The sequence below is a fragment of the Salvelinus namaycush genome, chromosome 18 (genome assembly GCF_016432855.1).
Source record: "Salvelinus namaycush isolate Seneca chromosome 18, SaNama_1.0, whole genome shotgun sequence".
Taxonomy (NCBI): Eukaryota; Metazoa; Chordata; class Actinopteri; order Salmoniformes; family Salmonidae; genus Salvelinus; species Salvelinus namaycush.
The window spans coordinates 43,579,490-43,593,438 of record NC_052324.1 but is presented as its reverse complement, the minus strand read 5'-3'; the positions used below and the strand labels follow the sequence as shown (position 1 = coordinate 43,593,438).

General features: G+C 43.8%; 1 protein-coding gene across 2 annotated transcripts in view; it reads right to left on the bottom strand.

Moving 5' to 3' along the window:
* Positions 1-9,104, bottom strand: part of LOC120063474 (protein FAM189A2-like) — a 37,260-nt gene extending 28,156 nt beyond the window's left edge. Inside the window, exons 1-2 of one of the 2 annotated variants that reach the window (XM_039013855.1) lie at positions 8,396-9,104; positions 2,739-2,795 (exon numbers count right to left, since the gene is read on the bottom strand). In XM_039013855.1, coding sequence (XP_038869783.1) covers positions 2,739-2,795; positions 8,396-8,692 — 354 coding nt within the window. In that variant the 5' untranslated portion in view covers positions 8,693-9,104. The remainder of the gene's footprint in view (positions 1-2,738; positions 2,796-8,395) is intronic. The other variant, XM_039013854.1, reaches the window with a different exon arrangement.
* Between the last annotated feature and the right edge of the window lie 4,845 nt (positions 9,105-13,949).

Sequence of the window (13,949 nt, the reverse complement as noted above, 5' to 3'; positions counted from 1 at the left end):
CGTTCGGGTCAACCCTACTCCTCGGCCAGAGTGTCCAGGGTGAGGTCAGAACGTTCGGGTCAACCCTACTCCTCGGCCAGAGTGTCCAGGGTGAGGTCAGAACGTTCGGGTCAACCCTACTCCTCGGCCAGAGTGTCCAGGGTGAGGTCAGAATGTTGGGGTCAACCCTACTCCTCGGCCAGAGTGTCCAGGGTGAGGTCAGAACGTTGGGGTCAACCCTACTCCTCGGCCAGAGTGTCCAGGGTGAGGTCAGAACGTTGGGGTCAACCCTACTCCTCGGCCAGAGTGTCCAGGGTGAGGTCAGAACGTTGGGGTCAACCCTACTCCTCGGCCAGAGTGTCCAGGGTGAGGTCAGAACGTTGGGGTCAACCCTACTCCTCGGCCAGAGTGTCCAGTGTGAGGTCAGAACGTTCGGGTCAACCCTACTCCTCGGCCAGAGTGTCCAGGGTGAGGTCAGAACGTTCGGGTCAACCCTACTCCTCGGCCAGAGTGTCCAGGGTGAGGTCAGAACGTTCGGGTCAACCCTACTCCTCGGCCAGAGTGTCCAGGGTGCACTCTGAACTCTTCAAGAGCAAAACGCTCTGAATTTACTAACGGACAATCTGACAACACTCTGAGTTTACGAACGCCCCGAGCACACTCTAGCACTCAAGATTACATTTCCGAACACACCCGTAGTATAAACCAGCCTTTGGTTGTTTAGTACATGGCCTCACATGTGAATCCTTAAAGAGATGGGCTGGGCTAAAGCTTAAGACGGTGTGAACAAAGCTGAATGGGTGTCGACAAAGAAGAGCTCTCCAGTAGGTGTACCAAAACATTCTAAGGCCATTTTCTCAACAGGGAGGTTACAAGTTCATCAACTTTCAAAGCAGAATTACTTTCCCATTGTTCCTCAACTGTAATGTATGATATACCATTTTCTAGCTTTGAGTCTCTACTTTTATAAAATTTCAAATGTTGCTACATAAGACTGAATCGAGCCGGTCGGTCACGTTTTACCAGTGAAAATGAAATATAGAAAGATCTCCTTTACACCCCTGAGTCAATACTTGGTAGAATCACATTTGGCAGTGATTAAAGCTGGATTGTGCAACATTTGCTCATTATTCTTTTCAAAATTCTTCAATTTAATCCATTGTAAATTCAGACTGTAACACAACAAAATGTGGGAAAAAGTCAAGGGGTGTATAGCGCTTTTCAAGGACAACAGTCACTTTAGAATTATAGAAATGTAAAAGAGAAACAAAACAGGAGTCAAAACAAAATGACTAAACATGAATAAAGAGAGGGGCTCAAAGAAGAGAAAGAGTGTGATGTATCAGTGTATGGGGAGGGGACCCCCAGGGGTCAGAGAACCACTGAGCCTCTAGACCTTGTTCAGGAGTCTAATGCCACTAGGGTTTGAGAAAACCTGGGTAAAAAATAGTTTCTTAGCTTTAATACAGAGAAATCAAACACACCAGATGACAAGGTGTTAAGGATTCGGGACGACAGGGAATTTGACCACCAGGTTGGGTTTTTGAAACACATGATTAACCAACCAGTGAAATGTGGCTCCTGAGTAGTTAAACTAAGCAAACGGACAGTGTGGCTTCAAGATCAAATACAGTGAGCAACAAAAGTATTGGGACAGTGACACATTATATTTTTTTTTTTACAGACGGTCAGCTTTTATTTGAGGGTATTTTCATCCATATCATAGTCATTGTATCATTTTAAATCCAAAGTGCTGGAGTACAGAGCCAAAACCCCCAAATATGTGTCAGAATTATTTTGCAGCTCACTGGAGATGCTCAACATTTTTGTTGTCGATTTGGTCCTTTCTAGCGTGGCCATTTAGTCACAAGGGGTCCAGCAACCCCTCTAGCATCTAGAGATAAGCAAGGGTGGCAGGTAGCCTAGTGGTTAAGAGCAGTGGGCCAGTAACTGAAAGGTCGCTGGTTCGAATCCCGAGCTAACTAGCGGAAACATCTGTCTGTCCCCTTGAGCAAGGCACTTAATCATAGTTGCTCTGAATAAGAGTGTCTGCTAAATGACTAAATGTATAACCTCTGAACCCTTACATCCTGTCAGACATGGCTGACTTAACACTATAATTGCTGTGCTTACTGAGGATTTGTCCCAGCTGTTTTTCATGGCACCACAGAATAGACCAAACCAAACCTCTATGGCTACACGGATGGCATTCTCAGGACGTGACGACGAGTAGATCGTAATCAGAAAACACAGCGGCAAAACGGTCGTAATAATTTAACTAGAGGAACACGATGGTCTATTGACAGGGCTGTTTCTGGGATATCCCAGGACATATATATAGCCTTCCTGCAGACTTGTAGAAACATTCTCACTGTTCAGTTCATATAGACATTGAATCCTTTGTTGTCGTAATCATGTAACATGAACAATTCTAAACTGTGTTGGTTTGAACCCTACCAGACAGTATACCAACGGGTATGACAAAACATTTTACTGCTCTAATTACGTTGGTAACCAGTTTATAATAGCAATAAGGCACCTCGGGGGTTTGTGATATATTTTACCAATATAACACGGCTGAGGGCTGTATCCAGGCACTCCGCGTTGCGTCATGCTTAAAGAACAGCCCTTAGCCGTGGTATATTTGCCATATACCAAACCTCCTCGTGTATAAATATACACAGTACAGTTCTCTCATATATAGAAATATATATATATATATATATATATACAGTAAATTTCTGTGATGTATGGCCTACCAGCAGCAGCATGGGTCTCCTCCATGTTGTGAGGCCAACGATCCCTGACAGGATCACCTGGAGGAGAACAAGAAGAAGAACACAGACACCAGTCAGCAATACATCCTGTATACCACGGGCATACAGACATAAAACTCACCCACAACCACACACACATTAATGAACACACACACGCACACACACACAGTCTTGTACAGCTAACCTTGTGAGAACACACAATTCAGTCCCATTCAAAATCCTATTTTCTCTAACCCTAACCCTAAAACTAACCCTAACCTTAAACCTAACCCTAGCTCCTAACCTTAAACCTAACCCTAGTACCTATCCCTAAAACTAACCCTAACCTTAAACCTAACCCTAGCTCCTAACCTTAAACCTAACCCTAGTACCTATCCCCAAAACTAACCCTAACCTTAAACCTAACCCTAGTTCCTATCCCCAAAACTAACCCTAGTTCCTATCCCCAAAACTAACCCTAGTTCCTATCCCCAAAACTAACCCTAGCTCCTAACCCTTAACGTAATTCTAACCCTAACACTAATTCTAACCTTAACTCTAAACACCCTAGAAATAGCATTTTTCTCCTAACACTTAACGTAATTCTAACCCTAACACTAATTCTAACCTTAACCCTAAACACCCTAGAAATAGCATTTGACTTCATGGGGACTAACAAATGATCCTCCGGTATCAATGTGTGTGCTCTAACTCCTGCTGCTTCCTGTTCTCCCCAGCTCCTTCATTGTGGTTCTGATATGGCTCTCATAGAACCAGAGTTATCTGAACTATCTGACACAGGGACTGGAACCACCTTTCATACACACAGGGACTGGAACCACCTTTAATACACACAGGGACTGCAACCACCTTTCATACACACAGGGACTGGAACCACCTTTCATACACACAGGGACTGGAACCACCTCTCATACACACAGGGACTGGAACCACCTCTCATACACACAAGGGCTGCAACCGCCTTTCATACACACAGGGACTGGAACCACCTTTCATACACACAGGGGGTGGAACCACCTTTCATATACACAGGGACTGGAACCACCTTTCATATACACAGGGGGTGGAACCACCTTTCATACACACAGGGACTGGAACCACCTTTCATACACACAGGGACTGGAACCACCTTTCATACACACAGGGACTGGAACCACCTTTCATATACACAGGGACTGGAACCACCTTTCATACACACAAGGGCTGCAACCGCCTTTCATACACACAGGGACTGGAACCACCTTTCATACACACAGGGACTGGAACCACCTTTCATACACACAGGGACTGGAACCACCTCTCATACACACAGGGACTGGAACCACCTTTCATACACACAGGGACTGGAACCACCTTTCATACACACAGGGACTGGAACCACCTTTCATATACACAGGGACTGGAACCACCTTTCATATACACAGGGTCTGGAACCACCTTTCATACACACAGGGACTGGAACCACCTCTCATACACACAGGGACTGGAACCACCTTTCATATACACAAGGGCTGCAACCGCCTTTCATACACACAGGGACTGGAACCACCTTTCATACACACAAGGGCTGCAACCGCCTTTCATACACACAGGGACTGGAACCACCTTTCATACACACAGGGACTGGAACCACCTTTCATACACACAGGGACTGGAACCACCTCTCATACACACAGGGACTGGAACCACTTTTCATACACACAGGGACTGGAACCACCTTTCATATACACAGGGTCTGAAACCACCTTTCATATACACAGGGACTGGAACCACCTTTCATATACACAGGGACTGGAACCACCTTTCATACACACAGGGACTGGAACCACCTTTCATATACACAGGGTCTGAAACCACCTTTCATACACACAGGGACTGGAACCACCTTTCATATACACAGGGTCTGAAACCACCTTTCATATACACAGGGACACAGAAGCACACAGGCCTATATCTGGACGATCTCTGTAGTCCCAGTGGGTCTGATGATCTTAAAAAGGACAGAGCTCTGGACTCTTCTAGTAGGTAGTAGTATGATCCAAGTAGTTTCCAATACCATCAGAAACAGGCCTGTTAATTCAAGTACTGACAAGATGTCTCTCTCAAGAGAAGACCAACTGAGAGACTTCTCCTCCTCCTAATACTCTGACCAGATTCTTATCAAGCCAGGCCAATCCACATGATTAAATTAGCATCTAGTGACAGCACTGCTGCAGGGTGTTTTGGGGGATGGAATCTTGCTTCTCCAGGTGTGCCTACTCTGTTTGCACTCCACCCCCTATATAGTGCACTATACTGACCAGAGCCCTATCCCCTACATTGCACTGACCAGAGCCCTATCCCCTACATTGACCAGAGCCCTATCCCCTACATAATGCACTACATTGCACTGACCAGAGCCCTATCCCCTACATTGACCAGAGCCCTATCCCCTACATTGACCAGAGCCCTATCCCCTACATAGTGCACTATATTGAGCAGAGTCTCATGGGAGTAGAGCGAATAAGATGCCATTTGAAACGAAGCCTCTCTCTGCATCCTCGTCTCTCCTCTCCCATCACCCCACCTCATCCAGTGGATAATTGACTCAATATGAGGCTGCTGCATATATATTATTTTATTTAACTAGGCAAGTCAGCTCAGAACAAATTCTTATTTACAAAGACGGCCATGCCCGGACGACGCTGGGCCAATTGTGCGCCGCCCTATGGGACTCCCAATCACAGCCAGATGTGATTCAACCTGGATTCGAACCAGGGACTGTAGTGACACCGCTTACACTGAGATGCAGTGCCTTAGACCGCTGCGCCACCGATGAGCTTATATGAGTCTCACCACTAACAGTTCTTGAGTGGACTGAGGCTAACCTGCTAGTTATTGGATTGTTACGGTATGATATCCATTTCAGAGAGTTTCACCTATAGATTCTTGAAGTCCATGTGAAGTATGTTTTCAATTAGGGTTGTTTCGGTTCAGCTGAGGTGAATATCAACTTGTGGGAATATTGTCAAATATGAGGTTGTGTAAATTTTGTGTGGATGTTGTCTAAGGTTGTGGGAATGTTGTTTAAGGTTGTTGGAATGTTGTTAAAAAGTTGTCTGAAGGCTGTGTGAATGTTGTCTAAGGTTGAATGAATGTTTTCTGAATGTTGTCAAAGGTTGTGTGAATGTTGTCTAAGGTTGAATGAATGTTTTCTGACTTACTCTGACATAAAGAACCAAATTAGAGAGTGCCTGCTTCCTTCAGCTTCCTGTGAAGGCTACAGCACCAAACGTCCCAACAATAACTACAGAGTCACTCAACAGACCATAACTCCCTTACACAGATTTCCTGGAACATGGCAGTATGCTGCGTGAGTCGGTATGTTGGCTGAGGAGTGATTTGCTGGTGGACATTAAAAAAAGGACTTTAAACAGGAGAATTTGCCTTGTTTTTCACACAATATTATTCACTTTTCACAAATGTAGAAGCGCATTGGCCTACTTGACATCTACAAAGACCCAGAGAAATATACACCACCCTAAAGAAGTCCCTATAGATCAGTGGGAAAACCTTACAGTACTTTCTAGAGATCAGTGGGAAAACCTTACAGTAGGCCCTATAGATCAGTGGGAAAGCCTTACAGTAGTCCCTATAGATCAGTGGGAAAACCTTACAGTAGTCCCTATAGATCAGTGGGAAAACCTTACAGTAGTCCCTATAGATCAGTGGGAAAACCTTACAGTACTCCCTATAGATCAGTGGGAAAACCTTACAGTAGTCCCTATAGATCAGTGGGAAAACCTTACAGTAGTCCCTATAGATCAGTGGGAAAACCTTACAGTAGTCCCTATAGATCAGTGGGAAAACCTTACAGTACTCCCTATAGATCAGTGGGAAAACCTTACAGTAGTCCCTATAGATCAGTGGGAAAACCTTACAGTAGTCCCTATAGATCAGTGGGAAAACCTTACAGTAGTCCCTATAGATCAGTGGGAAAACCTTACAGTAGTCCCTATAGATCAGTGGGAAAACCTTACAGTAGTCCCTATAGATCAGTGGGAAAACCTTACAGTAGTCCCTATAGATCAGTGGGAAAACCTTACAGTACTCCCTACAGATCAGTGGGAAAACCTTACAAAATCTCAGAATACTCTTTAATCATTTCACATTCTTGGGAGGAACAAAAAAAAACACATTGTGCTCAATCTGTTTGCTACCAGTAGAATGTGCAAAATGTCAGTTTCTCTCCAGAAGTATTTTCTGATGAAACTGAAAGAGCCTAATACGCCTAACTGAAGTGGTCTGTCACAGTGGCTGAACAGATTACGACCAAAACAGTGGCATTATTTTGGGGTTTGGCAGGCCTGGCAGTCACCATTGCATTTAGTCTGAGTAGCAGTAGTAGCTAGACAAGCATGTAACCTCTGGGTTAAAGACTTAGAGATGTTAGAGACGTCATTGTACAATGCACAGTCCCATTTTAAAAGAACAACAATGCTTAATGAACCCTTTATAAGTCCTTTATAGATTCTTAACAAGTGAATCCATACTACTAGTTAGGCCTATGTAAAATGCTTATAACTGGGTCTTACACCGTAGCTCTGTCTTCTCTAAACTCTGTTGTAGGCTACAATTGTCTGTCTTCTCTAAACCAAAGCATGGGTGAGCTGAGATCAGTCTGTTGCAGAGAGAGGGAGAGCATTATAAAGTATTTTAGGAGTCGTGAGGCGATAAGGTTTCTCCATATAACCAGGTTAGAATCGATGGGTCTGAGAGGAGATGTGTATCAGGCAGCAGGAAGGGATGCTCAACAAGCAATATAGCCTTTTATTACACTCTTATATAAACCAAGATGGAGAAAGACCAGGGGCTGCGTCCCATAATAACACCCTATTTCCTATCATTTAGTGCACTACTTTTGACCAGGGTCCAGAAAGATTACACTATGTAGGGAATAGGGTACCATTTAGGACATCACCCAAGATGGACACCCTGGAGAAATACATATCAACGCTCCGGGTCTGGTTCAGAACAAGTAGTCCTACGTCAGAATGTGTTTTCCAAGAGAAACATTAGTCACAATGTTCTCTGAGAAAATGTGGTGATTTGAGATTAGCTTCCTGGGGGTGAAGACAGTCACAGACCAGGAAATGCCTAGTGGTACTGGTGAGTAATAACTAGGCTATAACCCTTTACCCTGATACTGACATTCATGACAATAGGACAGTAGTAGTCCCTTATTTGGACTGACTGATTTATAAAGAGACAGATTTGGATTTAAACTTTATTTCTACCTAGTCATTTCTGACAATCTGGTCCACTCACATAGTATCCTACTGCAGGGGTTACCAACATAAGCCACCCTAAAATAATGTCAACAGTCAACACACAAGTAGCCTTATACTACGGGACAATCTAAAATAGCAACTAGATACGACACCAGGCTAGAGCTCGACCATGTCTGTTTCTGGTGGATTTGATTGGCTAAATCCTCTAACCAGAGTGTGATTTGCATAATAGTTCCAGAACTGCTACACTACCTGTTGATAGAGTAGCTATCATAGACCAAAAACACGGAGAGTCATTCAAATACTGCCATCTTATTCATTCATTATGTGTGGGTGTTGTTAATAAACCTAGAATGCAACTATACTCACTGAAGACCCAGCCCAGAAAGGGCATGAGTTTCGGATGGGTGGAGAGTTACTGAGGGAGAGAGCTCCGAAGGAGAGCGCGACCATGGAGCAGCCGAGAACCAGCTGCAGTAATCCGAGGGAGAGCAGCGGGCGGCCGGGGAGCAGCGCTGGGAGCAGCCTCGACTGAGAACCAGGCATGCGAGAGGCAGATATGCAACGGGGCGGCCGGCTCCTGAACGTCGGGTCTGCCAACTGAGAGGCCAGCGGAACCCTGGTTACAGGGCAACACGATCCGGGGAGAACTACCGGGAGAGACATTGGAGACGCGCGAGCGGAGAAAGGACAGCAAACTAACGAACGTGGATCGAACGTGAACTCCAAGCGAGGAGGAGGTTGATCATTTTAGTTTTGTTCACAAATTAAAGCGGAGATCTGTCAGTTGAGTTCGTGGATCTTAGCGTCATTACGCATGGTCGTATCGAGGTGGTTATGGTTGATGTTTTAAAATAACTGCTCTCTGTGATCAGGGCTAGGATTGCGTTTCACATATTTTGGCAGAGGCACAAGAAGGGCGGTGGAGGAGAGGCGGGGGTGCGTGGGAATAGGCCACACAGCCCCGAACCCGACTGTAATGACCAAGTGTTGAGGGCGGAGAGCTTATATGTTGCTGTCAAATGAATCAATGATTTCATTCTTACTTCTGCAGGTAGATTTTATTTTGAGTCAAGGCCGTCGTCATTATTTGTACTGAAAATTAATTGATAAAGGTGATTCATTAGGCTACGTCTTATTAATTGTGTTTTGATGACACTGGAAGAAGTTAACAGAATTAAATGTAAACTTATAAAAACGACATTATCTCCAGATGATTTCTTTGATGTCGATGTTGTGCTTTCATACAGGAGGTTAACTAAACACATCGCTCATCCATATATTTATATGGATATATGAATATTCATTTCCTTACTTAGATTTGTGTGTATTAGGTTTTGTTGTGGAATTTGTAGATTACATGTTAGATATTGCTGCAATGTCGGAACTAGAAGCACACGCATTTTCCGCTACACTCGCAATAACATCTGCTAACCATGTGTATGTGACCAATAACATCTGCTAACCATGTGTATGTGACCAATAACATCTGCTAACCATGTGTATGTGACCAATAACATCTGCTAACCATGTGTATGTGACCAATAACATCTGCTAACCATGTGTATGTGACCAATAACATCTGCTAACCATGTGTATGTGACCAATAACATCTGCTAACCATGTGTATGTGACCAATAACATCTGCTAACCATGTGTATGTGACCAATAACATCTGCTAACCATGTGTATGTGACCAATAACATCTGCTAACCATGTGTATGTGACCAATAACATCTGCTAACCATGTGTATGTGACCAATAACATGTTATTTGATCTAATCTCACACTCCCCTACCCTTACAGAGCAACATTTGTTGAGATGCCTGTCTGTAATGTGTGTAACCTTTTTACACACACAACACTCATGTTAACAGTAGCTGAAGTTCTGGTGAAAGAACGTATTAAGATTAGGATCATTTTATTGGTCAATTGCACACAAGGTCCGACCGACATTTGACTTCCGCTTTAAACCCAAACCCTCTGAAAGACACACACACACACACACACACACACACACACACATACATACATACATACATACATACATACATACATACATACATCATACAGTTGAAGTCAGAAGTTTACATACACTTAGGCTGGAGTCATTAAAACTTGTTTTTCAACCACTCCACAAATGTCTTGTTAACAAACTATGGTTTTGGCAAGTCGGTTAGGACATCTGCTTTGTGCATGACACAAGTAATTTTTCCAACAATTGTTTACAGACTATTATTTCACTGTATCACAATTCCAGTGGGTCAGAAGTTTACAAACACTAAGTTGACTGTGCCTTTAATCAGCTTGGAAAATATCAGAAAATGATGTGATGGCTTTAGAAGCTTCTGATAGGCTAATTGACATAATTTGACTCAATTGGAGGTGTACCTGTGGATGTATTTCAAGGCCTACCTTCAAATTCAGTGCCTCTTTGCTTGACATCATGGTAAATCCAAAAGAAATCAGCCAAGACCTCAGATTTTTTTTTTTAGACCTCCACAAGTCTGGTTCATCCTTGAAAGCAACTTCCAAACGCCCGAAGGTACCACGCTCATCTGTACAAACAATAGTACGCAAGTATAAACACCATGGGACCCCACAGCCGTCATACCGCTCAGGAAGGAGACGCGTTCTGTCTCCTAGAGATGAACGTACTTTGGTGCGAAAAGTGCAAATCAATCCCAGAACAACAGCAAAGGACCTTGTGAAGATGCTGGAGGAAACCGGTACAAAAGTATCTATATCCACAGTAAAACGAGTCCTATATCAACATAACCTGAAAGGCCGCTCAGCAAGGAAGAAGCCACTGCTCCAAAACAGCAATAAAAAAGCCAGACTATGGTTTGCAACTGCACATGGGGACAAAGATCGTACATTTTGGAGCAATGTCCTCTGGTCTGATGAAGCAAAAAAAGAACTGTTTGGCCATAATGACCATCGTTATGTTTGGAGGAAAAAGGGGGAGGCTTACAAGCCGAAAAACACCATCCCAACCGTGAAGCACAGGGATGGCAGCATCATGTTGTGGGGGTGCTTTGCTGCAGGAGGGACTGGTGCACTTCACAAAATAGATGGCATCATGAGGAAGGGAAATGATGTAGATATAGTTTCAACTGTTCTGCCTGCGGCTATGGAACCCTGACCTGTTCACCGGACGTGCTACCTGTCCCACACCTGCTGTTTTCAACTCTCTAGAGACAGCAGGAGCGGTAGAGATACTCTTAATGATCGGCTATGAAAAGCCAACTGACATTTACTCCTGAGGTGCTGACTTTTCGCACCCTCGACAACTACTGTGATTATTATTATTTGACCATGCTGGTCATTTATGAACATTTGAACATCTTGGCCATGTTCTGTTATAATCTCCACCCGGCACAGCCAGAAGAGGACTGACCACCCCTCATAGCCTGGTTCCTCTCTATGTTTCTTCCTAGGTTTTGGCCTTTCTAGGGAGTTTTTCCTAGCCACCGTGCTTCTACACCTGCATTACTTGCTGTTTGGGGTTGTAGGCTGGGTTTCTGTACAGCACTTTGAGATATCAGCTGATGTAAGAAGGGCTATATAAATACATTTGATTTGATTTGATATATTGAAGCAACATCTCAGGACATCAGTCAGGAAGTTAAAGCTTTTTGGACTGGTGCAAAAATGACACCAAGCATACTTCCAAAGTTGTGGCAAAATGGCTTAAGGACAACAAAGTCAAGGTATTGGATTGGCCATCCCAAAGCCCTGACCTCAATCCTATAGAACATTTGTGGGCAGAACTGAAAAAGCATGTGTGAGCAAGGATGCCTATAAACCTGACTCAGTTACACCAGCTCTGTCAGGAGGAATGGGCCAAAATTCACCCATCTTATTGTGGGAAGCTTGTGGAAGGCTACCCGAAATGTTTGACCCAAGTTGAACATTTTAAAGGCAATGCTACCAAATACTAATTGAGTGTATGTAAACTTCTGACCCACTGGGAAGGTGTTGAAAGAAATAAAAGCTGAAATAAATCATTCTCTCTACTACTATTCTGACATTTCACAGTCCTAAAATAAAGTGGGGATCCTAACTGACCTAAAACAGGGAATTATTACTAGGATTAAATGTCAGGAATTGTGAAATACTGAGTTCAAATGTATTTGGCTAAGGTGTATGTAAACCTCCGACTTCAACTGTGCATACACTATATAAAAGTATATAGTCACCCCTTGAAATGTGGCACTGTCATAGGATGCCACCTTTCCAACAAGTCAGTTCTTAAAATTTCTGTCCTGCAAAAGCTGCCCCGGTCAACTGTAAGTGCTGTTATTGTGAAGTGGAAACGTTTAGGAGCAACAACAGCTCAGCCACAAAGTGGTAGGCCACACAAGCTCACAGAATGGGACCGCCGAGTGCTGAAGCCCGTAGTATGTAAAAAATCATCTGTCCTCGGTTGCAACCCTCACTACCGAGTTCCAAACTGCCTCTGGAAGCTACGTCAGCACAATAACTGTTCGTCTGGAGCTTCATGAAATGGCTTTCCATGACTGAGCAGCTGCACAGAAGCCTAAGATCACCATGCGCAATGCCAAGCATCGGCTAAAGTGGTGTAATGCTCGCCGCCATTGGACTTTGGAACAGTAGAAATGCGTTCTCTGGAGCGATGAATCACGCTTCACCATCTAGCAGTCCGACAGGCCAATCTGGGTTTAGCGGATGCCAAGAGAACGCTACCTGCCCCATTGCATAGTGCCAACTGTAAAGTTTGGTGGATAAGGAATAATGGTCTGGGTCTGTTTTTCATGGTTTGGAAAGTCGTAACGCTACAGCATACGATGACATTCTAGAAGATTCAGTGCTTCCAACTTTGTGGCAACAGTTTGGGGAAGGCCCTTTCCTGTTTCAGCATGACAATGCCCTGTGCACAAAGTGAGGTCCATACAGAAATGATTTGTCGAGATTGGTGTGGAAGAACTTGATTGGCCTGCACAGAGTCCTGACCTCAACCCTATCAAACACCTTTGGGATGAATTGGAACGCCGACTGCGAGCCAGGCCTAATTGCCCAACATCAGTGCCCAACCTCACTAATGCTCTTGTGGCCGAATGGCAGCAAGTCCCCGCAGCAATGTTCCAACATCTAGTGGAAAGCCTTCCCAGAAGAGTGGAGGCTGTTATAGCAGCAAAGGGGGAACAACTCCATATTAATGCCCATGATTTTGGAATGAGATGTTCGACGAGCAGGTGTCTACATACTTTTGGTCATGTAGTGTACATACACACATACAGTACCAGGCAAAAGTTTGGACACACCTACTCATTCAAGGGTTTTTCTTTATTTTTACTATTTTCTACATTGTAGAATAAAAGTGAAAACACAAAAACTATGAAATAATACATATGGAATCATGTACGAAAGAAAAATTGTTAAACAAATCAAAATATATTTATATTTGAGATATGTCAGAGTAGCCACCCTTTGCATTGATGACAGCTATGCATATTCTTGGCAATCTCTCAACCAGCTTCATGAGGTAGTCACCTGGAATGCATTTCAATTAACAGGTGTGCCTTGTTAAAAGTGAATTTGTGGAATTTCTTTCCTTCTTAATTCCTTCGAGCCAATCAGTTGTGTTGTGACAAGGTAGGGTTGGTATACAGAAGATAGCCCTATTTGGTAAAAGACCAAGTCCATATTATGGCAAGAGCAGCTCAAATAAGCAAAGAGAAACTACAGTCCAAAATTACTTTAAGACAAAAACGTCAGTTAATAAGAAAAATCTCAAGAACTTAGAAAGTGCAGACGCAAAAACACCCGTTTCAACGGCAACAGGGAAGAGGCGACTCCAGCATGCTGGCCTTCTAGGCAGAGTTCCTCTGTCGAGTGTCTGTGTTCTTTTACCCATTTTAATCTTTTCTTTTTATTAGCCAGTCTGAGATATGGCTTT